Source organism: Furipterus horrens, unplaced genomic scaffold, assembly GCF_987537825.1.
Source record: "Furipterus horrens unplaced genomic scaffold, mFurHor1.1.pri manual_scaffold_3, whole genome shotgun sequence".
NCBI classification, from domain to species: Eukaryota; Metazoa; Chordata; class Mammalia; order Chiroptera; family Furipteridae; genus Furipterus; species Furipterus horrens.
Window position 1 is genome coordinate 195,202,661 of NW_028327173.1, and position 27,643 is coordinate 195,230,303.

Here is a 27,643-nt window from a genome sequence, read left to right on the forward strand (position 1 = left end):
GACTGCTGCTGAAAGGCACTATCAACACCTCCTCACCCACCTCATCTTATCCTATAAAACATCTGCTTCTTTAAAAAGAACTTACATACCAATTCTTCAACTAAAAATTGGAAATCTTGAGTTTCCTTTCAAGAGGAGGAAGGATGGGAACAAATCATGTCTTCTGTGATTTTACTAAAACCCCGCTGCTAATTAAAACCATATATTTAGTATGGGTAAAGAGCAAAAAAATGCAGGTAGCAAATGGGGCTTTCTTGAACAAAACCATGCTCCTCCATGAATTCAGATTAGCAGTGCTGTATTGTTGGCTGCCTCTTGAAACAGCTGGGCCAGCAAGGAAGACTGTCTGACAGAAACCCCGGTGGGCCTGATGAAAGAGAGGCCATGACGTGCTTCTGTTGTCGACACAAGGACACAGAAAATGTGTCAGGTTCAGCTTTGAATTAAATCCTAAATACAAACTTTTAGATTAGATTTTGTCCAGTTACCCGGTCAGCTTAGAACAATATTACATTAAGCTGCCCTGACTGATGTAGCTCAGTGGGTTGGGCATCGGCCAGCAAAGTAAAAGGTCACTGGTTCGATTCCCGGTCTGGGCACGTGCCTGGGTTGCAGGCCATGTCCTGATTGGGGCCCATGAGAGAGGCAACTGGTCGAGGCTACCTCTCATATATTGATTTTTCTCTCCCTCTCTTACTCCCTCCTTTTGCCTCTCTCTAAAAATAAATAAATACAATCTTAAAAAAGAAAGAACAATATTAGATTATACTCTCAGCAAATGTGGACATTGGCACTTCTGAAAAGTCCCAACAGGTTTCTAGAAATCTCATCATTTCCGTTCTGGTGAGGGCCGTGAGAGCACACTGCAGGGGACGGCTCTAGCCTGGACTGGGAAACATACCTGACCTCCTGCTAACCCCTCCCTCCGCCAGCAGTGTGGTCAGAGCGGATGCTTCACTGCCTTCCGACGTGGGCAACAGCAGGAGAAGCCAGTTCCCAATGTGGTTCTCCTACTCTCAATAGAAATACAGTCAGGGTGGTACAACTGTAATGCTAATAGCCCCTCTTTTCCAAAGAGATGGGGATAAAATACTTCCCTGTACCTTGTCATCACAAGCCTCTTTCTTTCCTTGGAACTCCCCCTGCAGTCTGCTGAGGTCTCTCGTAGCATCTGTCCCTTTCTCCTTTGCACAGCACTTGTTTGTGTGGAGGCTTTGGATTCCTAAGGATCTGGTAATGATTGGTCTTATTACGCCCTTCCCTTTAGCCCCAGCGGAGTGCCTGTGTACGGCAGAAACTCAATAAATGTTTGTTGAATGTTTTATTTAAACAAGAACAACAAACATGAATATTTTATAATTAGAACAGAAGCTCGAAGAAGGCGAGGACTTTTGTCTATTTTGTTTAATGATGTGAGTCCCATGTATCTAGTAAGTTCCTGGCACAAAGCTGACACTCAATGAATATTTGTCGAGTGAATGGGTCACTTATAATTTTCCAAAGAGCTTCAGCAGTATTTATTTGATTGGTAAATAAAAAAAAGAAAATATTTTATGTATGTTCAAAGGAAGAAAGACTAGATTGGTAATTTCTCCTTTCTCTGGATGAGGAGTTGGCAAACTTTTTCTAGAGGGCCAGAGAGTAGATATATTAGACTTTTTGAACCATACAGTTTCTGTTGCAGCTATTCAAGTCTACTGCTGAGCATGAAAGCAGCCACAGACAATATGTGAATAAATAAGTGTGGCTGTGTTTCAATAAAACTTTATATACAAAAGCAGATGGCAGGCAAGATTTGGCCCACGGACGGTAGTTTGCTGGCTCCTGCTCTAATCTGTAAGGATTAAGACAAATTGGTAACTATTCCCCTCTAGAAGACAATACTTTCTGCATCTTTCCACGTCCCACATGCCCTTCTCTAATAGGCAGCACAGTGCTTTGCCATATAGTAGCTGCACAGTGTACATTTGTTGAATTAAACTAAATCCTTCAGTAACTGATTTCCTAGAACCAGATTTCAGTAGAACCAATAAATTCAGTCCCTGCAATGTGCCTTTTCTTTGAACTCTGTCCTTGCACAACATGTGGGAAGTTATTGGCTGCCGAAATAGTGTCTTATGAACATGGGCACGTTCTCTCTCAGTAGAAAGAGTCCCAGTGCCTCTCATTTGAAGCATTTTCTCCCAAATGTCAGAGGTAGCTCTTCTGATTATCCATGAATCCCAGAAATGATTAACAACTTTCTCACTGCCCATATGAACTCATGCTTCTCTTGAAACCTCCTCCCCTCTTAGTCTTTTTAAACAAATTATTTTCATAAAAAGAATCTAAGCAAATAATCACTGGTGTCTACAACTGGCAAAAATGTTCACCCACATTTCCATCTCTAATGACCACAAAAAAATGTGATATTGGCATAAGCTTTGTTAGATTACTGCAACATTTCAGGCCAGACACGTGTTACATATGGTGAAAGTCTACATATTAATCACTGAAAAGAATCAACGTTGTACAATATTTAAATAGTACTAATGTGGAACGATGTTATCACACAATGTGCTTTGTGGCCCTTTCCTATACTTGTACCCCTTATCTGCAAAACTTATCTCTCGTTTTGCTAAGTGTTGGTCTCACTTATGAACGAGGCCTCATTTCCTCTTCAGCTGCAAATTTAATTTAAAAGAGAATTCCAATGAGATTACTTGCTGAACATGTTAAACATTCATATGCTGTTACACAAATTGCACTGATTCATGTCAATTTGGGTGCCACTAGATAGCACTGATTTCACCTGATAGGAAGAAATAATTTTTAAATGCAAATAAAACATTTTTAAAAAGGAAATGACTTTTTAAATGTTGTGTTTGCATCTAGACCTCTGTTGAACTGAGACGCAGGTACTGTGTTTATAATTTTGTGGAGCCAACTGACTTTTACATATTAAAAATACAGTTCTATACTTGGTGACTCCTAGAAAAATTAAGGCGCATGAAAGTCCAAATTTATCTTGTAATAACCTACTGGTCAAGGGCATAGATTCCTGATGCTAGTAATCAGGTTTTAATTCTGATTCAACGATTGAATTGCTCTAAAACCTTGCTTTCTTTAATGATAAAAGAGAGAAAAAAAAAAGCCAACCCAACAGGGTCACAATGAAGATTAAATGAAATAATGCATGAGACACCCATAAGAAAGGCACTTTCATGTGAATGGTTCAATAGCGAGTAATTATTATTATTAGCTATTGATAGCAAGACCTGGTATTTCTGTTTAAGGTTTGCAGCACCCCTGTAAATGGCAGCACCCCCGTAAATGGGGAGCCTAATGGGAATGCTAGAAAATGGTTTAGTAAACTTAAACTTTGCTATGTGAAATAACAGTGTCTCTACTATAGTCCATAATACCAATCCGTAATAAACAAAAGTAAAATGGTACAAAGTCACAGGATTCCCTCCTCACAATCAGGGTATCAATAATATGGCATAATAGTGTTACATTTTTGAGAACTGAGGAAATGGAGCGCTCATTTTAAGCACACCAGGGAGGTATATAGAAAGGAACACTTTTTATATCCATTGCGTATTCTATCATATTACATTCAGAGGAAGCAGAAACTTCTTAGAAATAATTAATTTGTTTGTAATAAGTAAATATAAACAGAGTAATGAATATTCATACATACTGAAGTTTGTAAGAATATAAAAAAGCCCAAAGAGCCTTTAGCTTTTTTTATTTTCCTAAGTTGACTTGGAGTGTACATTTGAATATAAATGGGTTCCCTCTAGGTCAGTGTTCTCAATGGGGGGACAATTTTGTCCTGGAGGGGACAGCTGGCACTGTCTGGAGACATTTTTGGGTGCTGCAACTTGGGATGGGGGTTGCTCTTGGCATCTAGTGAGTAGACTCTAGAGATGCTGCTAACTATCCTACAACGCACGGGACAACCTCTACAATGAAGATTTATCTGACCCAAACATTAATAATGCCAAGGTTGAGAAACCCTGCTCTAGCTAATAACTGTGAGAGTCAAAGGAGTCTAAAACCACCCATAGCCCAGGTGGATCTTGAGGAGAGTCTAGGGAAAGGCAGACTTTTTGTCAATATGGTCAAATCTTTCCAGTGTCCTGTGCTGTTCCACCTAACGAACCAGCAGCGTAAGTAGTAGTATGGAGTCTGTATGCTCAGGGGAAAAAAAAAAAAATGAAGAATGACCGTAAATGCTAAGATTATAGTTTACAAAGTGCTATACCTACTTAACCCACTGGGGACTTCAGCACTGAGAGCAGCTGAACTATGCATAAAGGAGAGCAACCACCCACACTCGGCCTTTAACCAACCACAAGACCAAGGGTTTCTGGGCTCAGGATTTCTTAAGCAACATAAATTCCCACGGCCAAACAACCTATTAGGTAACAATAGAAAAAAGTAAAGATTAGTTCCCACATAAAAATTAAAGGCACTATCTTTTGATTCTCTATTCCCACAAAATTGAAAATCTATTTCATGCATCGAGTAGTATCTTTCCGTTTACAAGTACTCATGCAAATCCTGCAGGAGCTTCTGAGAAGGCTATAGCCACAAACGTGAATAGTGTTCAGAGACTGAAATGTATATAAAGGACATTACTTTGAAGCTTCTGATGTACTTGGGATCATCTCGGCGCTGCTGAAGAGACTCTCTGGGAACTCTGTATCTGGAGTATCTCCCATCAGTTCTCTGGGATAAACTGCGGGAATCCTGGAAAAACAACAAAGTGTCTAAACTGCTTGGCAAAAGAAAGATCATTACTTGAAATTAGAATAAGAAAGTATTGATATGTAGAAAGTAAATAATTATAGGAGTTTAGAGAGATACTTAGGGGAATCATTATGTCCCTAAAGATAAAAAAGAAAATAGTCACTTCGTATGATACCATAAAAATAAAACAGGGTCCCACATTGGTTATTTGCATTCTTTTTAGAACTAAGTCCCTTGCCAATCTGAAACGATTGACACCCTTTAATTAAAGGGAAAATGTTTCAAGTAAGTTGTCTGAAAATGGTCATTAATGACATCATGCCACTTTTCGATATACGTTCTGTCCCTTGTACTGGCATTAAAAAAGAAAGAAAGAAAAAAAAGAAAGAATGTTACCTTTAAAACTAGAACGTTTTTTCTTCACTAATTCTTAAATAACACTTTACTTTTTAAGTATTATAGCACATAGATATCTCATCTGACTTTAAAAGCGTAAAATATTCAGGTAATGAAGAAATTTAAAAGCAAAAATTCCCAGGGCTGGTGGGTGGCTCTCTTTTCCTTCCTTCCTATCTCCTCTCTGCCTCCCTCTCTCCCTTCCTTCCTGCTTTCCCCTTTTTCTTCATTTTGGGAGAAGAGGATAAAACACAGCATGATAGCCATTTATTTAATCATTAATATTATGAATTAAAGAAGAAATTAGAATGAGGGCAACTGATTTTCATGTGTAAGAAAAATCATCCATGGGATTTAGTTCCCGAAACTGAAAGTGTTAAAACTGCAAAGTTCTCGTTTTTATTTAAACAAACCTAGAGTGCCTGGGAAGCTAAGAATGAGTTGTCCGAAGCTAGGCAATTTGCGGTGGGTGTTTAAACATAGGATCGTAGAGCTGAACCACTTCTTTCAAAATGAGGTTAGAAAAATGAGAGCATGACACACTTAAAGAACAATAAGGTTAAGATTATCTAAATAGGATGAGGTCCCTACTCACACTTAAGAGTCACGGAACTCCTAGTGACGCCAGCATCAGTAGGAACATACAGATGATATTTATTATTCAAGCTCCCCGTTTTATGGATGGAAAAATATCCCCCGAGATCTTAAGTGATTTTGTCTGGTGCATGAGCTCAGACTAGAATCTAGGTCTTTGGACTCCTGTTCTCAGCACACTGATTTTTAGAAAGTTTTAGGAGTTTGAAAACTATAATCTACAAGAGTCTACATCTAATGATTTGAAGGCTTTTGTTCTGTTTGTGACAGTCTGGATTTCTGGATGTGTCAGCTCAACCCAGGATGCCACCCAAAACTGTTTAGTAAATGAAATAGCAAAACATGCTTTGTGAAAAGTAAAACCGTGCAGACGTTGAGAGTCCCATCGTACCAGTGCCTGCAATAAAGCAATATGGCATAATCGTACTGCATTTCCTATGCATTATACCCTCAAATAATATCCTCAAATAAGTTATATTTTAAAGCCAGTGTGAAACAAGAGGTTAAAAGCTTTTCAAGAGAATCTTCACCACTGTCAGCTTCAGCCACACGGGGCAAAGAAATTATAAATCTCTAAAATGGTCCACTCCTCATGCATCCCTAAGAAGATATGGAAAGATGCTTCTTGGCCCAGACCTTGTCTGGCAGAACTGGGTGGCAGGGTTAGTTGTTTTGCATCTCATTCTCTCTGTGAGGAAATTTAAAAAATTCTAGTAGGTAGAGCCACACATGTAATTAATTGGATTTTTAATGAAATGCTTTGTGGCTAGAGTTCTATCAATCAATGGCATGGGATATAAAATCTAAAGGTCTATGTGGATTTCAATTCATGTGTCATAGTATCATCTCTCTAAAGCAAACAGTACTCTGGAGAATTGTAATTGAAAGAAGGTAATTCATAAATTGAAATAGTTTATCAAAAATATTTATCAATGTATTGTGCAACCTCTTTAATTCTTAGGTATTTCTAAACCGTAGTTAAAGCTTTAGGGGGCCAAATGAGCTTCTAGTCGTAGAGGAAAGCATCTATTTTCCTATATTGTGCTAATACTTAAGTTCCATCATTTTCCATCCTGACATCACAAATGTCAATAAACTCTGATGAAATGGAATGTTAAATGTCCCCAATGTTTTTTGGTCTTTCCTCCCTCCCTACAACTTTCTTTGCACATCAGGAAAATGTCAAGTGTTCTCACTCAGATGAAAACACTGAAAAAGACAAGCCAACTCTTTCTCACTCTGAAGTCTTTGAAATCTTCTCGTAGGCTCAGTTTCTCAGGCACAGACTCCAGATGGTGCAGGGCCACTCGGGTACTCTGGAAAAGAAAACATAAGGTAACCAAACATTATAAAAATTTTATTAATACTCTCAGAACCCAAGTACTAAAACTCAGTTGTACCCCTGGTATAAGAAATTCAAGCTGTAGACTTAGAGAATCAAATAAAAACAGATACAATGGTATTTCTAGAATAAATATAACTTTTTAAATCAGAAGAATGGTTTCCCTTTACGAAGTATATGAGATTCATTTGCAAGACTGACTCAGAAATAAAAACTCTTCCTGGGTAATTGCTTTCAACTGATAGTCTATGAAACTTTCTATAGAGTATTTCATGTCAATATTAATTTGCAAACCTGCTTCAGTGAATATTAGAAATAAACCACAAGGTAATACCAAGAAATAGATGAATTTGCAGTTACTTATCTATGAAGCACATCAGAGATCTTCACATGTTGCCATTATAATAAAGAAAAGAGTTCTCAGTTATTATTTTAGCTAAAAAGGAACAGGGAGCAGTTTTCAAGTCTTGGTAGAAATATCTGAAATTAAATATTTGCGACAAGAATGCTAGATACTGTTAATTATATAAATCAATTACTCACTCAGTCTTTTGATTAGCTGGTCACTGATTTACACCTACCAATATAAACACTATGAGGAAATGATCTAAACGTTATTTCAAAGCCAATGTGAACTAGGAGCTTAAATGATAGAATAACCACGAGACTGGAGACTGTACCATATGCATCCCCATATTAATGTTGTCACAGGGCCAGCATGTAACAGGTAGGCAATAGATATTAGCTTTTACATTTGAAATGAATTATAACTGTTCAATGAAATAAAGGACAAACCCCATGGCTGGTGCATGAGAAGAAGTGAAGAGTCTCACGAGAACCCGGACATAACTTTGCGCAGTGTTGTAGAGACGTTAGTGACCACCCAGTATTCCACGTGCTCTCCCACATCCCCCATGTGAATGGTCAGAACACCACACTGCCATTGCAAATGACATGTGTCACTTCTGGGATAGAAGTTAAGTATGCCAGGCTCTTCCATCCTAGTCTCTACCTGGAAGACCTTGGAGGCCACATGCTCTAGATGGCATGGCTGCAAAAGAGAGCAGGGCCATTGGCCATATTGGACTTCATGTGAGGGAGACATCAACCTCTATTGCATTAAGCCACGCGATTTCAGGGACTGTTAGACACCTTTGCACAACATTAATTATTGCAAATAATACCTGAGAATTACCTAATTAAATGCAGACTAATCAGGTGGTCACTGGCTTTGGGGGTGGGGGGTAGGGTAGAGGCTCCAAATTATGACTATATGATGGTTTTTTCCCCTTTGGAGAAGTTCAGGTTTTCTGGAACTAGAGAAGGTTAGGAACAGGTGTTCTCATCATTTGGTATACCCACTTTCACTTAATCTTCCTATTTTAAATCCTCTATTTCACTCCAATGCTATTCTCTGCCTTCATCTCCAATCCAAAGTGTTTTTAGAGAATATTCCAATGTCTCTGCAGGGTCTGTGTGGGGGCCAGGATGGAGACAGACTTGAGGGTCTAGTCCTCCTTGCAGATGCTTTTAGTGTACTCACTTGCACCCTCTCCTTCTGCAGTAACCAGTACCTCCAATTCAAAAGCCTTTGGGAAATTCTGCATGGTGATACTCGCTTTCCAGCGCTATCCCTTTGGCAAGCACTTAGTTTTCACCTTCTCTGTTCTGTCATTTTACCACTTCTCTTTCAACGTCCTCCAACTACAAGTTATAGGTGTCTTCTAGTTGTCAACTTGCAAATCAGGGTTTCTATTGCTTCATAGTCTTATTTTTCTAATGCTAACTTTTGAGAGAAGAGCAGAAACACCCTTAGTTCACCATTTTGAAACTGGAAGTCGTATGTGCCATTTCTTTCAAGTTCATAAATTCTTCTTTTTCAAGTTCCACTTAAAGTATTTAGTATTTTGCTCCTTCTGCTTAACATTTGTATCAGTGAGTTTCAACCTTTTTCATTTCATGGCACACATAAAGTAATTACCAAAATTCTGCAGCACACCAAAAAATATATTTTTTTTGCTGACCTGACAAAAGATAGGTATGTATTTGTTTCATTCACACAGGACAGCTATTGTTGGGTTGGCTGTTGTCATTTTCTTTACTTGACCATCTGAGGGAAAAGAGGTCAGTGCCCCTGACTAAACAGTCAAGTACTGCACGTTTTAAAAATTCTTGCGGCCCACTAGTGTGCTTCTTGCAGTACACCGGCTGATTTACATGCTTGTTACTTTTTACCACATGTGCTCCCTTAAACTGCCCTGCATTTTAAATGGCTTCATTTAATTTCTTCATGCGTAGGAAATATTCATCAAAATGTCATGCTTCTTAATACAGGTGCCAAGTAGAGCTTTAGGAGAGCAAGTAGTTCATATATGCTATACGCATTTAAATAGCAAAATTATAAATTTCCTCAAGAATTATATTGGCCCTTAAACAATACAATATAAATCAATGCCATGGTGATTTTAAAGCAAAACTATGCTTTGAATGAAATTGTCATTTAAAAAATGATTCCAACAGACTTGTAGTTTTAAAAACTTTATTTCTTTTTTATATCCCAAATGACCCTCTGAATCTGGGTTAAATATGTTAAACTCACTTTGTTATTTAGGTGCACAATAATCTCTTTCCCTCCTGTAAAATCCAACATGTTATGCATATAATTTTGCTTAAAATTTTCAATCAACCAAGTGACTGCCTGAGACATTTTTTTTCTTGCATGTTTCACATACTAGTTTATTTTGACTATTTGGAATGCATTTGGATGCATATTCAAATGGCTCCTTCTTTTTCCTTCAGTGAACCTTAAAAAACATGTTGGCTCCTTCTTCTTAAATGCAGTTATTTTTCTACTCCTCTCTCCCACACCCATGTCTCTTCACTAACATCTTTATACTTATCTTATCACCCATTTTTAGTTGCAGTTTATTTTATTTCAATTTATGTGTTGCTTCTAAATATCTTCCTCAACATTACATACATTTTCTGGTCCACATGCCTTTCTCTCCATCTTTATATTCTAGTCAATCAGTTAACCTCATATGTATATCTAGAGTTCACAGAAAGATCCACAAAATAGAGAGAGCATAGTTCCTGATCTTTTAAGTTAATAGGATGAGGAATATACATATGCAAAAGATGTAAGAATTATACAAAGAAAAAAAAGTCAAGTGCATTTATTCTAAGGAAACTACACAAACAGATGCTAAGATTTCTAAGCCATCTGCAACAATAAGACACAAAATAGTGAAGGCAATGAGTCCAGGCCTTCAGGCATCTTAGGTCTCCTAATTTCATGATTAATAGGTAAGGGGTACATTTATTTTCTGACTGTCTTCCGCTCTCTGGATGCACGTGAGCATGCCTAACATCACCACTTTGACATATACATTTAAGACTATCAATCTTTATGCTCAAACTTTTTTTTTTTTTCCAATGTAAGATTGGCTGTAGTTCTACAGTTAGTCCGGTCACATTACATGTCATTGCAAGTTGACTTTTTTTTGACTGAAGCTTATTTATTTAATCTTTATTGTATTTTTTCTATTATAATTTAGTCTCCTTATACCCCACTCCCACTCCCAGCAATCACCGCACTGCTGTCCAGGTCCATGAGTCCTTTTTCCTCTTTGCTCAATCCCTCCATCCCCTCACGTCCCCCCAATCAATAGCTGTCATCTGCTCTCCATCTGTGAGTCTGTCTCTGTTTTGCTTGTTAGTTCAGTTTGTTCATTAGATTCCACAATGAGTGGAATCATATGGTATTTGTCTTTCTCTAATGGGACATTTACACAATGGAATACTATTCGGCAATAAAACAGAAGAAAAGTTTATGCTCTGCGACAGTATGGATGGACCTGGAGAACATTATGTTAAGTGAAGCAAGTTGACTTTTACCCAAGAGCTAATAGTGCTAGAGACACAAGAAACAGCAGCAGATGAATAGTCTAAATAAGAAACATGTTAGAATTCAGAGATGCCATGAGAACAAAATACCTCATCTCGAGTCAGGGAAAATTTTTATATTTTAAATTGATGAATTCTTTATGTCTTACATAGTCTAATGCTTTAAAGAACACAGACAAATCCCCACTGTTAGAATTAAGGGAACAACTTCTCAAGTTTATTTAATAAAGGCACCAGGAAGTGACAGGTGCTTAACCTGTCTTTAATTTTCTTAAATCAATTTTCTAGAAGAACTAAAGGGTCAAAGATTGTTTCTCTTTTGAAAATGTTAAAGATCCTAAATTTCATATGAAATCCGAAAACAAAGAAAAATCCACAATTAAGACTATTTCATACAGGACTGATGTGACAGTGTGTATAATACTTGGTTTGTCTCGGAGGCTCAAAGAGCTGAGCTTCCACTGGCCTAGGAGAAGTAGCAAAGCAAATGATCAATTGTTCTTAATCCTGTTAAACAGCATAATGAAAACTAACCCATAAAAATAAAATTCAATTTTGAAAAACTACTTAATCCTCACTTTACTCGATGATGTAGATGTTATTGTTATCCCCATTATACAGATGAGGCAACGGAATAACTTTCTCACAGTCATGTGTTAGAAAAATGCTGATGCAAATCCAAGCTCTCTCATGTAGATGTGGCCGTTTTCCTATTACATAAAAATTGTTTGGTGGTAAATCACCAGCTGAAAAGAAGGTGTGATTGTGAGTACTTTATGTAATTCCCAATCCCTCTCTAGGTCTTAACTCTTGGCAGCTAGAATTTTGGACATATGTCCTTGATGGACTTATTTCTGGGAGAGAAGCTTTAAGATGTATCCAGGGAGAATTTCAGTTTGCCAGTGCTAAAGAATCTGTCCTCAAGACTATGCATTCAGGCATATACACAAAAAAGGGATTAGGATATTCTTTCTGTTGATTAGAGAAAGTATAAGATTGAGTTTCATGATATTAACTTTTTTTTTTTTTTTTTTTTTTGGTAACATTTACCACTAGCACAGTACACTACCTGGCCACAGGAGGGGCTTCAATAAATTTTGGCTGAATAAAGCCAAAGACAGAGTTACCATGTTCTAATGAACCCACTGACTCTTGGTCTCTTTATTAAAAACCCAAAAGAAAAATTTGCTGTTGCATTTCTTTTCTCTAGATTAAGGGCAAGATCAAGTGATAGAAACAACAGCGAAATTCAGAAATCCTGTCTATTACACCGTGTGGCTTTTGCATCTACCCGTGCGTTTAGATATCCGTTGAAAAATCAAAGAATAAGCTGGCAAATTTACTATCCCAAAATCTCCAACACACACAAAACTGTGTGGAGCTGAGCAGTTGGTACTGGGTCCACAGTATATTTTTCTCTAGTCGTCCCTTTGTTTCAGAAGACCAGGAAACTGAATAGTATAGTATGATAATGTAAGTAGCAGCAATTAGGAATAAGAATGGGGTTTCACTGTCATTCTTAGAGTCTTGTTTCCTGCTGAGAAAGCTTAAGAAACAGATTTAACCATAGGAATATTTTAGTAAATATTTTAGAAAATGTACCTCTTTCTTATTAACATATAACAATTGCCATTTTCTTATAGTGCTATTGGAATCATATATTTTGAGGTTTAGACGATAAATAAGTTAAAGAAGATGCTGTCTACATTTTTATTTTATTTTAAAGTAAGTGTGTGCATTTTTGGCACTACACAGATATTAAATAAACAAGGCTATGGAGCAGCTTATTTGGGTTCAAAAATGCAATTCTATTTCATTTGGAAAGAGATCCACGGCAGACCTTTGACAAATGGCTGAAAGATGGTAAAAGGACCTGAGTAAACAAGTTTCAAGGAGAGGAAGGGTGAGATCATAAAAAGGAGAGACTGTCTGACTTTTCGCCTGTGGTGACTGTATCCAGCACAGCTGTACTGGCTTCACAAGGCCTTCTTTCCATCCAAACTGTGGAGGACGCTCCCTGGAACTAAACTGAACAGTAGCAGAGAACAGGACGGCAAAGTCCTCTGTTGATGTGCGTCCTTCAAAGCACCCCAGTGCTCAAAGGTGGGGGGATTTCGTGCAGTATGAGGAAAAGATTCTATTTCTAGATTGTGCACATTAAGACAGGTCTAAAGATCAGACACCCACTTAGAAGTGTTTACGTGTGTCTTGGGGTAAGAGGTGTATGAGGCTCCTTAAGTAAAAACACCAGTTAATGTGGCAATATGACATGTGACTAGATTTGAGCTAAAATCTAGAAGAATTTTTGTAAAAAATTCTATTTGACTTCAAACAACACTATTCTAGTCAAAAATGATAGCTCTTTAAAAAGAAAAAATAATGTATAAAATTGGAAAATAAACAGTATATCTTCACCGGAAAACTTGGATAAAAAAGGCTTTCTAGGTATTTTCTAACTCTTACTCATGACAATTTATTTAAAATGATGAACTACACGAATACTACAGAATCTGTCATTCCAGATTTGCTTTCTTATTTTTATATATAACCAAATTAGCAGTTCTAATCGACCCATGGCCTTACTGTTAGCTTAACTTGGGGATTTTTTTAAGTGAATGAGTTGAAGGAGATTTTCCTTGCCGCTCTCAGACATAAAGGAAAAATAACACACGAGAAAAAGGAGGACTAGTTTAGTGTTCTCTGTACGCCGAACAATGAATTAGACCCTCACAGTGGCAACGGGTCTGCAAAGAGGAGGGTCTTGAGATCCACCATCTAATTTCTATAAAATAACACAGAAATTTTTTTTAAATGAAAAGAAATATATTCACACACAAATTTAGGAATATTTATGTCTAAAATGTGATTTTTGCCTGTTAATAATGGGCAAACAGTATAAGCAGAGGTTTCCTGGAAGAGACTGAGTTTAGCAGTTTCTGTGAAAGCGGCAGGTAAAGAAACCGCTTCTGGATTTATGGGTCCCAAAGCCGTGTTACAAGCTGGCCAAGGCACAGTGGTGAGGTGGGAGGTATGCGGAGCTGGAAATCAGCACACCTGCTTGTGGCTATACATAGTTCCAGTGACGTCACTTACTGTACTTATATTTTGTGGTTTGGGTATGTCATTTTTCCCTGCCCTTCTAAGCTTCAGCCTCATTCATTCATTCATTCATTCATTCACAAAATGAGGATACATCGTGATGGTCTTTATCATTCCACACCCACAGGACAGCTGTCGGTATCAATAAGCCCGTGAATGTGACAGTGCACTGAAAACTGGCAAGTATTTTCAAAATAGCAGGTATTTTTAAAATGCTGATTCCGTGAGTTTCTCTCAACTCTAGTAATTCTCAAATACAGAATCTAAAATTATAGCTAATAAAAATTAGTCAACAGAGTATAGAGCAGAAACAAGGCAAACTTAATTAACATAATAACCAATATTTAGAAATATATTTACTGTCCTGCCAACGTCATCCAACACATAAACATAACAAGTGTAGTGGCACATAAGTCACTTTTGTACATACTGTACCCTCAGTGGAGAATGTTCCCTTCAGTTTCCTTTTCTGGTTAGAACTCCCTCCCCTAACATGATGAGCATTATCAAGCATACAGGAAATCTGAAAATAATTTACAGAGATCACCCATACACCTACCAGCTAGATTCCACTGTCAACATTTTCTTATATTTGCTTTATCACACATTAATCCATCTATCTATCCCTAGTTCTATCCACTAATCAACTAGTTTTTTTGAATACATTAGTACAAAGGAGCTGAGGGAGAGCACAAGATGAGGACAGAAATGCCTGGGGCAAGATGCTAGAAAACGTTTTAGGCCACAGTCAAGTTTTTGTACTTAATTCTAAATGAGATAGGCCTTCTGGCAGTTTTGAGCAGAGGAGTGACATGCTCTCATTTATAGAACAAAGGACCCCTCTGATATTTCCTGCGGATTCCCAGCCCCTCATCCCCAACCAAGAGAAAAAGGGAAGGGAAGTTTGGGAGTCCTGAAAGAAGGTGAAACACACATCTCACTCTCAGGCTGGGGCCCTGCAGAGCAGCAGAAACCCCGATACCATCCTCAGAAGGGCCATCTGGGTGGCCCTCCAGGAGAAATGGATTAGGAGAACATACTGAATCCCAAGAAGGTCAATGGTGCCGTACCCAAAACTCTGGGTTTACCCCAAACACTATTAGAAAATATCACAAGAACATGTATAACATTAGGTTATTTAAATTAATTTCACGAGATTTTTATTTGTAATAGATAGTTTTCTGTTTGAGGACAGGCAGCAAGAGATAGCGAGTACGATCGGTGGTTAGAAATCAGGATACAAAGTTTTATCTCGGCTTTGGCATAACTAGTTGCATGAACCTGGGAAACTCACTTAACCCATGGGCTTCAGTATCCAAATCACAAAAATAGGAAAGTAGGATCTAAAGATCTCTAAGAGCCCTTCTGGCTCTAGAATTAGTCCCCTGTAGCTTCAGCTTCTTTCCATAGTAGGATCGGATCTGATTTTTAAGCTTCGAAAGTTGGAAAGAGGGTAGAAAATTAAATTACTTTCTAGTGGGGAAGTAAAATAAAGAGAAAACCGTATTTGGGACTATAGGAGTTAATATTCACCCAAGAACTCTACAAAGCTAATAACTGCATAAGAAAAACAGGAGAAATGACATTTTTTGTCTTCTTGGGTGTTTGCCCCATCAAATTACCAACTCTCAATATTGTCATTTTGTATTTTTGTAACAGATACTTCCAAAAGTAGACAAAGAACTTGCTTATTTTTTCATTTTATAACTGTCCTAAAAAAAATAGATTTTATAGTTTTCCCTTCTTCCAAATACTGCTGGCTAATTAGCTTCTAGTTCCATAACCATAAATATTATCCCATAACTTTGCTTCTCTCCTCAAGCTTCTGTGCCATCATGACTTTGCAAATGAAGGTCCATCTGTCTAAAATGTTCTCTACACACTGCAATCGGCCCACTGATGCTCCTTCCACAAGATCTGGGTTGGTCACCACATCCTTTAACATGACAGTTAAAGGCATGGGCTCTTGAGCAGGTAGACCTGAGCTGAAATCCTAATTTAGTCACCTACTGGCTATTCCTGGAGTCCTCTGCAGTGGGACTCAGTTTCAGCTATAGGAAGGAATTATAATAATACCCAAAGTGAAGAGTTACTGTGAAGATCAAATGCACTAATACATGTGAAATACTCGGGGCAGGGTGCGGCACTAGTCAGCAACGACGACAATGACAACACTAGTTATTGTTCTGTAGACTTCTCCCCTGATGTCTGGGTTAGGTGCCCACCCTCAGTGCTTCCTATGCACGGACATGTCTCTCATCACATGTCTAATCATTTCCCAGCTGTATGTTTACTTCCCTTTCATTAGAAGCAAATTCCTTAGAGGTAGGACTATATTTTTTCCCCTACGTTTCCTGTGCTGAGTATTTCGTATTACATACGATAAATTTTAATGTTATCAATAAAAGCTTCTCAACACCACGATCAATAAAGACACATTTAGAAGATAGAAATGTGAAAAGAAAAATAGAGCACAAGTTATTTTTTAAAGATAGAATTTGAAAAATGACTGTCTTTGAGAGTCAGAAAGTGTTTCCAAATAGACTCGAAATTAAAGAAATAATAATTTTTAAAAACTGGAAGAAAAGTGAGGGACAGTCAAGTTGTGTCAAATGGTCTAGACGGTTAAGAGAGGAAGATGAGAACAAAATATTTTGTGGATGAAGTGGAAACATGAGGTGTGAAAAGCAACCTGCTTCCTGTGGATGAGATGATGGAGACATGGAAACAAGGCAGACACTGGAAACGCTAATCATTTCCCAAATATTGCAAAGCCCTGGCCCCAAGGTGTGAGGACATGTTCAGGCAGGCAATCGCATTTGCCTCTTCCATGTTTAACATGGAATAGGCGGTCCTGATATGGAACACTGATAAGGAATTATAATTGTTCTGGCTGAGGCAGGGTCCAGGCTAATTTACTTAAAAGCACCTTGGTGAGGTGAACATAATTAATCTCCTCTGTTCTCAAAATAAAGGGTTATTTTCTTTTTAAGAGATGCCTTGTGTTCTCAAAGAGAATGGCAGAACAAATTAATCATTTTCCATTACTCCACACACAGCACTCAGATGTTGAAAGACCATGTGAACAGTTAATCCCTCCTATATGGATGAATTTCAGGTGACAGGCAGATCAGATCTAAATAGAAATCAGGCAAGGTATTTTATTTTCATCATTGTGGCTTTGAGATTTAATTCAAAAATAACTGAGATAAACTCTGCTTATACTTTAAAAGTTTGCTTTCATAATTGATCCTTTTTTGAACACTTAGAAACACTTTTTTGGATCTTGTACAAAGAATCTTCCTGGCTGACTATTGCCAAAGCAGTGACTATCTAGAATTCTTTAAAGCCATCGAAAATTCAACTGAACTATCTCTTAAGGCATCCCAACTGCCAGGCCGTCCTTAGTTCAAAGTACCAATAATTTGAAGATATAGCAACATATTTTGGTAGATAACTCACTAAAGATGAACTCTAAGTATGTTGGAGATGTTCTGTTAAGGTATAACCCGAATGGCTGAATAGAAGGGCAAGAGGGGACATGTGAGCATATGTGATCAACTGTATGTATGTTTAAAGTCAGCCAGTTTCTGAATGTGTAGCCATTGGCTGAGGAAGGTGGACCATAGAAGCCAGTGGAAAAAATCCAGCTGACAGTATTATTCGGTGAGCAAATTCACCAGACATTTGCCATAACCAATTGTTTTCCTGAAACTTCAATTGCTAGAAAGGTTTGGTTTTTTTTTCCCCCTTTTTTCTAAATGAAAGCCACGCATTCATTCACCTGGATGACAATGAAGCTTTGTGCCCTGGTGGTTAGTATGAAAGGAGATGGTCTTGCCAAAACAATCTAAAATTTTGAACTTAGGCGCCCCCATTCCCTGCCCTACTTCATTTTAAAATACTCAACTGAAACAAACAAGTTCTGTAGCCTTTACTAGACACATTTTAAAAAATAAATAGTAGGCAAAACCATATGACTTTGAACATTTAAAGTGCATTATGAAAACCAGAAAACATGCAACACTCTGGAAATTAGGCAGGACCACACCACTCTTATATAGAAACTGCAGAGGATACTCAGTCTTTCCTTTGTCCAACAAGCAACTACTAAGGACCTGCCATGCGCAAATCAAACTAAAATATTACTACAACAGACTGCATTCTGCAAAAGCTGATCAGATTCAGATCAAGCATATTCTTTGGGTTCCTTAATGAAAATAATTAGAGCAACAGCAAGAAATATGTATATTATATTGTAATTTTTCATTAACTGCCTTTTTTGCCCATTTAATAGGGAAATTTTAAGTATAGAAACTATGCCTTACTGTGTTTGTATCTACGGTGTTAATACATGATTCGTCGGCAGCCGTCCGTCTCGAGAGACGATGGTGTAGCTTCTTAAGAGTCTATCTGCACCGCCGAGAATGGCTGTGCAGTCCGACTCGGGAGTGACACGGTATCTGTCTCCTCCCGTGTTGAATCGACATCTTGCGATGACGCTGGAGTGTCCTCTCCAGTGAAGCTGAAGCTACAGAGCCTGGGCAGGGTGATATGGAGGGTCTGCTGTTGCCCATGCAGCAGACCCCCCCTCTCTTCGCAGCTGAGGGATCCAAGGGAAAGAGAGTCAATACAGCTTGGCTTCAGGTGCGCTGCAGGAGTTGCCGGTGTTGACTACAACGTCAAACCGCCTTAGGGACTCCAGCTCCGGATTTTCTGTCGGGGTTTACTCCCTTAGCCTTTCTCCTGAAGAGGTATGCCGCAAGGCAGCGGAGGTTTTTTGGAGTCAGAGTTTTTCTTCTCTGATGTGCCCTGACTGGAAGATCGAACCAGCGACACTTAGCTCGCAGGCCGACGCTCAATCCACTGAGCCAAACCAGCCAGGTAATACATGATTGCTATTCAATAAATATTATATTTGGTACTACAATTGTTTCTCAGTCATCTAGTAATTTTATACATGCAATGATGTTTTTAAAATTTGCTAATGTGAAAAATCAGATAACTTACATTTGATTTGGGAACAATCCCGTATGCTGTCAAGTGAACCTGGGTGTGTAAGTTGTAGGATACATTCTAAATAAAATAATGAAGTTGCAGCAAAAAGATTAAATTATGTGATGACTCCTGCTCCCAACATTTTCTTGGAATAGTCTACGACAAAACATCCATGAGAAGTACCAATTGGAAAGACTAAAATTCAAGTATTTTATATTGTTTTCCCTGCCATCTCACCCCGTCCCAACCACCCAACTTTACGTTCTTTCTAAGAAGCTGCAGACACAGGTGCATATCACAAAGTCATGCACACCCCCACTTGTTCTCTATTCCTCTTAAACTTGAGGAAACTCAGTGGTTTAAAGAACTTTCTGGCGATGCCAACAAGATGCCTATTGAGAGTGAAAATTGGGTCTATCACATTTACAGTACTGTCACTGGAGTTAACTGTAACTTGCGCACCGTGTGAACCAAAGGAGCTTCATTTGTAACAAAACAAAACCAACAAAAACAACAAACAGAAAGGTGGGAATACTGAATGGCAGTTTGCTCCTAGATCCTGTAACACAACAATGTGCTTTTGCTTAATCCTTAGTACGTTAAAAAAAAATTAGTAGTTACCATTTATTATTCTGGTCCAATGGATGGAAGTTTAAAAAAAAAATATTTTAGTTGCTGATAAATAATGTAGAGAAAAATATAGAGTAAAAAACAACTTCATTAGAAATTTTACTGAGGATTTAAGTATATTACACATTCTTCTGGTTTTGAAGGTATGAATGCAATGAACTGCTGAATAATGTCATTCACAATCCTGGAAAATACCTATCTTATTGTATAAATACTGATTCCAGATTCCAAATATATTTCTAGTGTATTCTAGTTTATTATAACTTCTTCTTGGACTTGCAATTTCAAAACGCAGTATTTCTAAAACTATGACAGCTCCTAATATTTTTTTAATTGACATGGTCATCTTCTTTACTACATAATTGCAACTTTTTTCATTTTTTATATTTATAAGCATGATTGTTTACAATCTGATCTCAACATCTGCCCACTCAGAAACCACACGAAGTTAATTCTGGTGCACAAAGATAACAAAAGATGAAAGAAGACCGTCACACTCTTAACAAAAGGGGCAGGTTCAGGTTCTTGTTGCAAAATATTACATAACGAAGTCCTTCTTGTTGAATAGCTAACTGGATAAGAGCACTCAATTTCCTTATTGTCCTTAGAAATCCATTGTTCATTCATTGATTCTTGAGTTTGCAAAAATTCATATAGGATATTATTATTTAAAGACTCGTAATATGACTTTTGGCTTATTTCATCATCACCATTCTTATCTGGAGTCCCCCTGTCTTGTCTCTTCATATTCATCTTTTGATTCCTCTAATAACTGCGAAATGTCTTTCTGCCAGTATTCTTATCCTTGTTATGAGAGCAAATGAGAAACTGTCAATTCTCAATCTGAGTTCAATAAAAGTAATAATAATAATAATGAAAAATATTTAAAAACTTCTTCTTGAACGATAATACGACATTTTGTTGGAAGGTACGGTTCCACAGCACTGCATGATGTCCTGTAATAGCTGCTCAAGGATGTTTGCACAGCAAACAAACTTGGAAAATAGAGAGAGTGTCTCCGTCTGGGACAAAGGCTGGGTAGAATTTTCTGTAGCTCCCTTTATAACATTGGGGGTTGCATAGACCCAGGGCTCCCCGCATCTCTATAACACAAATTCACTGTGTGTGCAACACCCACCTGGACCCACCTCCATATTGCCCCCACAGGACTTGAGGAACAAAGGGGACCAATGCAAACATATAGCTCACGGGGCCTGCTGGACTATGCACAATAAAGTCTTTATTGTGTCTTCTCCAGCATCCATGAAAGTGTGGCCCGCTAACTTGGTAACTTGCAAGTAGAGTAAAATCTCAGACTCCTTCAATGATATACATTGAACAACACAATAAGAAACCTGAAATAGTATATAATAGTTTACTTATTGTAACACCTTCCTATGTGATTCCATTATTCCTCCATTTTCATCTTATTTGTCTTTTCTAGCATAGTTCAAAACGATTGATAACAATAAAATAAGATAATCAAAATCCATTATGTATCTTAGATTTGTAACAGGGTTCAACAGACCCATACAGATTTTGCAAGACAGATGAGTATTTTCCTATTTTAAGAAAGGAAAATTTCTCTTTGTTCTTTGGAAGATTTCTTTTAAAAAAAGAATAAAAGCAAAAAAAGAAAAAAAATCAATCCTTACTAAAAGAAATTAAAAAACCAAGACCGAGTTCAACTGACCTTGGTGGTTTATTGAAACTTAAACCACTGTGAAAAGCTCTTTGCCTTTTATCATTGCCTCTTCATCCTTTTAGTACCAAAGTTCTCATCTCTGTGAGCCTTCCTAAACCACTTCTGTGGAGTCTGATCTGAAGTCTGAGAGTTCATGAAGTATTTGCCCTATATGACCTTCCATGAGGAACTATGCTCCAATTGTCCTTTGTATAGAGTAGTTGGTTGTCACATGTTGAAAGGAGAAATGAATAAAAGGTGTAAGTGTGATGGTATGAAGGGATTGACACAAAAGTAGTAAGAGGGGAAACTAGAAAGAAGAAATAAGGGAGGCAGGTAGTTTACATAGTCTTAGTTAACATGCCAAAAGCAAACTGACTAAATAGCCGAATTATCCAATATAGTACTGATTTACAAAACAACTTATTTGTATTTGTAAATGTTCATAGTTTCCAAAGATACTGTTTTTGTAAATTGGCCAGTTTGTGAAAATCAGATAATTAGTGATGTGGTGGATTCATACCTGGGCAAATTTGCCCTCAAAATTAGGTCTAATAAATTTAAGTTTTAGTAAGATGCTAAAATTAAGCACCCTAGATTCTTGGAAAATTAAGGGAATTGTTTAAGAACAAATCTTAGGTTAGAAAAAAATTAATTCACTGGAAATAAATAGCATTAAGTTCAACAGACATGAAGGCAGAGTAATACCAGGTTCCAGGGGATGGGCATTCTTAAAGGGCACATCAAAGATGACCGAACTCAACAATTCTCAACCAAGACTTCTCATTACAACTATCTGGGAAGCTTTAAAAAAAATACTGGGAGTTACTCTAGGTCAGCTGAATTTGGGATGGGACAGTGTTGAACTAAAATTATTAGGAGTATTAATTAAGGATTATAAATTTAAATTTCACAGATCCCAAATTTGAAACAACTGAACTGAATTTAAGAGGTAAAATCTGTATAACACAGAATGCCAAGATACATAACCAGCAGGGCAAAATGAGGATGAAAATTTAAATGTCCTGAGTAACAAGTCAAAACTTTACAGTCCATATACTGCTCTTGAGACTGATGAAGGTAATGCACACATGAGGGATAGTATTTTTAAAGACTGGAAAATGACTTTCCCATCCACTATCTCATTTAATCTTCTCAGCAAACCTGTGAAGACACACAAGACAAGTATTGGGCCTATTTCATTTCACAGATGACACAAATTAGGCTCAGTGAGTTGCCCATGACACAGTGCCAGGACCCACAACCAGGTCTTCTAACTCCCAGTCCACCGAATCGAGATCATTCCCTAGGAAGTCTGGAGTTTACCTTACCCTCTCACTCAGCTCCTACTTGTCTGGGAACACACACATTCTTCTTCAGCGAAAAACTATGTCTAATTAGCTCCTCATTACTTGGAGATATTACTGAACAGAACAAATTCTGAGAAAGAAGGCATAAAAATAAAAACAGAAAGTTCTCTAAAAAGAAGTAGACAAAGTACTTGATAGAATCCAAATGTTTTAAGTCAGTGAGTCCATATTTAATGTGCCTGTCTGGTTAATGTCCTAGGACAATAAAATAAACAAGTTGAGGATGTTTCCTTGGGCTTTGCTGTAGCTGCAGGGAGACAGGGAGACACTAGCAGAGAAAAACATTGAAGAAACTCTAGAAAATCATTTATGGAACACCAGCTATCCAAAATAATTAAGAAAAGAGCCTTAAGAGAATAATGGGAAGGAAAGGGCTATTTTGATGGTTTGGTCTTTTACTCTTTGATGTTTAAATACAATGTAATTGGGGGCAATGATAGTTTGAAATCGTTTACTAATGGTAAATAATTAACATAAGGCTACTTTGGATATTTATATTAATAGCGCTAATAGTGACAATTTATATTCCCTCTAGCCTTTCATCTGAGATCAAAGTTTATTAAAAGCCCTTAAACTTTATAAACACTTCTATAAGCGGAATTAGAGCTGGTATGCAGATGCATTTAAAAAAAAAAAAAAGATCAACCGAGACATTTAATATCACTGAACAAGCTCAAGACAGAACTAGCAATGCAACCTAGGGGCACGCCAACTCTTTTCTTCAAAATGAAGAAAACTAGATCAAAGTGGCTTTATGAAACTCCATTTACCATCAAGTTGAGGGCATGTTCTGACAATTCTAAACAGGGTCCAAGAATGACAGTGTCCCATTTATGAGTCTACTTCTTGTCCTGCTTGAGGTAAATATGGAATCTGGTTGTTAATTATCTCCCTCTTCACTTTGTGGCATTCACTAGACATTGCAAAGTGTTCCTTGCTTATGTCTTCATTACTCTCACCAGTCACAAGTGGGATAGGTAGAATGAAAAGAACACTATGTCACTAATGAGGACACTTGAATTGTAGCCCAAGTTTTGCCACATTTGGCAATTTACGAACTGCTCTGGCCTCTAGACTTCTCACCTGTAGGGTGAGGGGTTTTCACAAGAATCTCTAAGAATCCTTCTGATTGTACAATTACCTAAAATGTAACATTCATGACAGCAGGGACCGAATCTGCTATATGCCTGAGACTGCCATTGAGACATGCAGAGATTAACAAGTATGTGTTAGATAATATTATATGATGAAAATAGTTGATAATAACTATTGGTAGAGTGGAAATCTTGTGAAGATGTGATGTTTAAGTCCTCCTAGATTACATGATAGCCAACTGGGGCAAGAATCTTTTATATATCACCTAGTCCAGCCCACTCATTAAAAAAATAAGAAAATTAAAATGTAGAGAGTTAAGCAACTTGCCCAGTGTCATGTACCTGGCTATGGTAGAGAAATGACCAGAACCTAGCTTTTCTGGCTGTCAGTCAGTTATTATTTTTACACTATCACCATTTTTTTAACTTAGGCATATAATAATTTTCAACAGAAACTTATATGTAATTGATTTAAAATTTTTCATTTAAAGGCTACTTCAAAAATGCGTGTCACATAAATTATTCACACCTCCTATATGTATAATGAGGATATAATAGTAATATTTTGTTTTATAGTTAACGTAGGGTTTTTAAAAAACAACTTAATACACAATTACTCTGAGATTTCACCCAGATATTCTCTTAAAGAGAAAAAGCATTTTTTAAAGAAAGATATTTTTATTGTGCTTTATAATACACATTCATATTATCCTCACAATATAAAGCAAGAGCTTTTTACCCAGAGAATGCATTATGTTATTGATAATATTTAGAACACTATTATTAAAATACATTATCAAGCAAGGCAGACAGGCAGTATGACCACTTATCAGCATCAAATAGGATTTTGTCAGTCTGACCTCCAAACACTGAGCAACTCAATAATACTAAATTCTTCTGTTGGGGAGCTATTGTCATTATGTAATTTCTCAATGATACACTCCCTATGTCACTGTGTTTATAAAAAAATTGACAGGGCTGTAAGAAACTATTTTTGCAGGTTGAAGTAAGTCTTACTTTTTTTAATTGGTCATCATGTTTTGCCACAGGTTGCAACTCTGAATAAAGAGCCTACTTGTTTTAGTGGTATTTTCTTCATTTGACCATAAGAATGGTCATGCTGTAGAAACTTAACCCTTTGAAGATGACCCCATTATTGGAAAACATACATATTTTAATGCTGACTAACACAGAATACAGGCTCTCTGTGTTTTGGGACAAGGTGGCGAAAGGAGAATGTCTAGATTGTTGCAACCAAGATCCCTCATGAGAGATTCATGAGGACATTTCCGCTTGCCCTTGATGCGAATATACAGAAGGTAGGCTAACATTAGAGCAGTGGGAAACTTGGCAGAACGGGCAGGACAGGGTTTGTGCAAAACCTTTTTCCGGTTTCAGTTTGAATGGGTTCCCAGGAAGTGTCAAGTTCGAACAAATCCAAAATTTTACAATGTAGCTCAGCCAAGACTGCTGAGATTCACCTGATTCTGGGTCAAAACTATACAGAGCACACTGCGTTTTATTTGGGGGAAAGCCAATTTGACTGAACCTTTCAGGCAACCTCAATGAAGAGGCAAGTAGCCTTGGCAAAACCAAAAATGAACCTAACTGGATCTTTGGTTTTGAAACAGTAAGTTCTGGCTTTGTAAAGAGATAAAGGCAAGTTTTACTTAGCTTCAAGATTCTTACAAATACTTAGAAGAGCCACTGCAAATAATTAACAGTTATTTGACCAGATTTACATACCCAAGTGAGTTATTTCCTGAGCTTAACGGGGACACCAGAGTAAGTATGTTAATGCTATTGGGTCCATGTACTCTTAAGTACCCTAGAGCAATATTTAGCATTGTAACAAAGAACAATGACCCTTCTTCAATAACTCATGTCCATGTAGAGAAAACTGCACATGTAATAAGATGAAGCACAATTAGTAGCTGGAACCAGGGTGAGAAGAAAAGCAAATTAAAAATAAATTCTCCAACAACCATTGTCTATTACAATGGTAGACATGTGAAGTAAGAGTATATAGTGTTACTCAGTAATCTCCATTGAGACGTACTGGCATACTCCTGTCCTTGGACACCAAGATCTTGAAGATAACCAGCATGCATAGTCCAAACCTGTTACCACTAATAATAGCTGAATGAATTATTTAGAGTTGTGAGAAAGGCTCTAACAGGTTTTTAAAAATAAAAATCGTATTTCTACAAATTTTCCAGTGTTCTGTGATTTTTCTTAATGCAGGCAAATTTATGTATGTTTTTCTCCATATAGCTACAGGTTAACATTTATCCTATAAGTAATATTATCTCTGTAAGTATACACTGAAGGTAAAAGGAGATTAGATTGTTTAAATAACATTGTTTTGAGAAGCTGATTAAACACTGACAAATTGCAAATATATAATTACGCATTTATTTTATGGCAATGGTTTTCAAAATTTTGAGCAGGTATTCCTTCAATCGTTTTTTAAACTATGTATCTCCCTAGCTCCCCACCCTCCAGTTTTTAAGTTGGTTAAATGTTTTCATCATAAGTTTACATAGTTGCAAAGGATGAAATTTCTATAATATTGTCAATATTGACATCTTTTAATAACAGAGAAAACTCTTTAATTACTCATATAAACTTACTTAGTGAATTTTAAATAATTCAACAATTTGTTGAACTATTTGGTTACCACCATTTAGCCACTTAGAAAATAACTAAAATCCTCTTTAATTAATTATACATCCTTTCTTTTCTCTTTGAATTTATTTCCAAACTTTTTCTCTTAGACTTTTATTCTAATATAAAATATATTTACACTTGCAAGACTTTTCATTGGCTATCCTATCATACTACATTCTTCTCTGTAAACAACTAAATAAAATGCATATGCACAGAGAAAAAAACTTATTTTTTAAACTTCTTGTGTCAATAATGCTCTAAGTGTTATGCATTTCTGTGGATTTATTGAAATTAATATTAAGTATGCTAAATTTTTGAGAAAAATAATTATAATTAAATATAAATGTAAAACAAAAACCCAAATCTCCCAAAAGTATATCTGTTAATGGAATAGATATAGCTTTCTGTTCTCCTGTACTGAATTAGCTCATGTATCCATGAGTAAATGCTAATTTTTGTTTAAAGAAGAAAGGGTTCAATTTCACCTATACATTGTTTCTCTAGATTTAATCACTGAGAAATCTTATTCACATAAAGAAGTACATGAGAATGAAATTAGTCTTGTTATAACAATGTCACTCAATTTCTTGAATGCCTTTCTAGTTTTATGCAAAGATTACATAGTGATCTGTCATCAAAAATTAATTTTAATGATCTATTAGCTCAATTAGGTCCTCCCTTCAATTTTGTTGAAAGCAAAGAATTAGAAACCACTTGGCTTGCCAAAGGATTGTAATGTAGTTATTAAAGTCATTCACTTTCTGTTTCTGGAAAGTATATCAAAAAGACTATTTACAAGACCTATCAAATGACTACAACTGTTCCTCTTTCACCTAGAGGTATTTCACTGAACTCAACATATGCAAAAAGAATTAAGGAAAATAAAAATCTTGGTAATTTTAATACCATTCTACCAGTATAAAAATTTTAATACAATTATTTTATCTTAACATTAAATATATTTTCACCAAAACCTTAGAGCTACTGATTGGCAAAGCCAATCCTCATTGTCACATCAACCGGCCAAATCAGGCTTACTTTTCAGAAGGAAATAGTCTCACTTCATTTTTCAATTTGATGAAATATGTTGGTGTGACCCTGTGACAAGTGTCTCATTTTTCAA

At 36.9% G+C, this 27,643-nt stretch overlaps 1 protein-coding gene across 1 annotated transcript in view; it reads right to left on the reverse strand.

Moving 5' to 3' along the window:
* Positions 1-27,643, reverse strand: part of CEP128 (centrosomal protein 128) — a 353,412-nt gene that overhangs the window by 15,904 nt on the left and 309,865 nt on the right. Inside the window, exons 22-24 of the mRNA XM_090271263.1 lie at positions 14,548-14,597; positions 6,966-7,047; positions 4,627-4,737 (exon numbers count right to left, since the gene is read on the reverse strand). Of these exons, the coding sequence (XP_090127389.1) occupies positions 4,627-4,737; positions 6,966-7,047; positions 14,548-14,597 (243 nt within the window). The remainder of the gene's footprint in view (positions 1-4,626; positions 4,738-6,965; positions 7,048-14,547; positions 14,598-27,643) is intronic.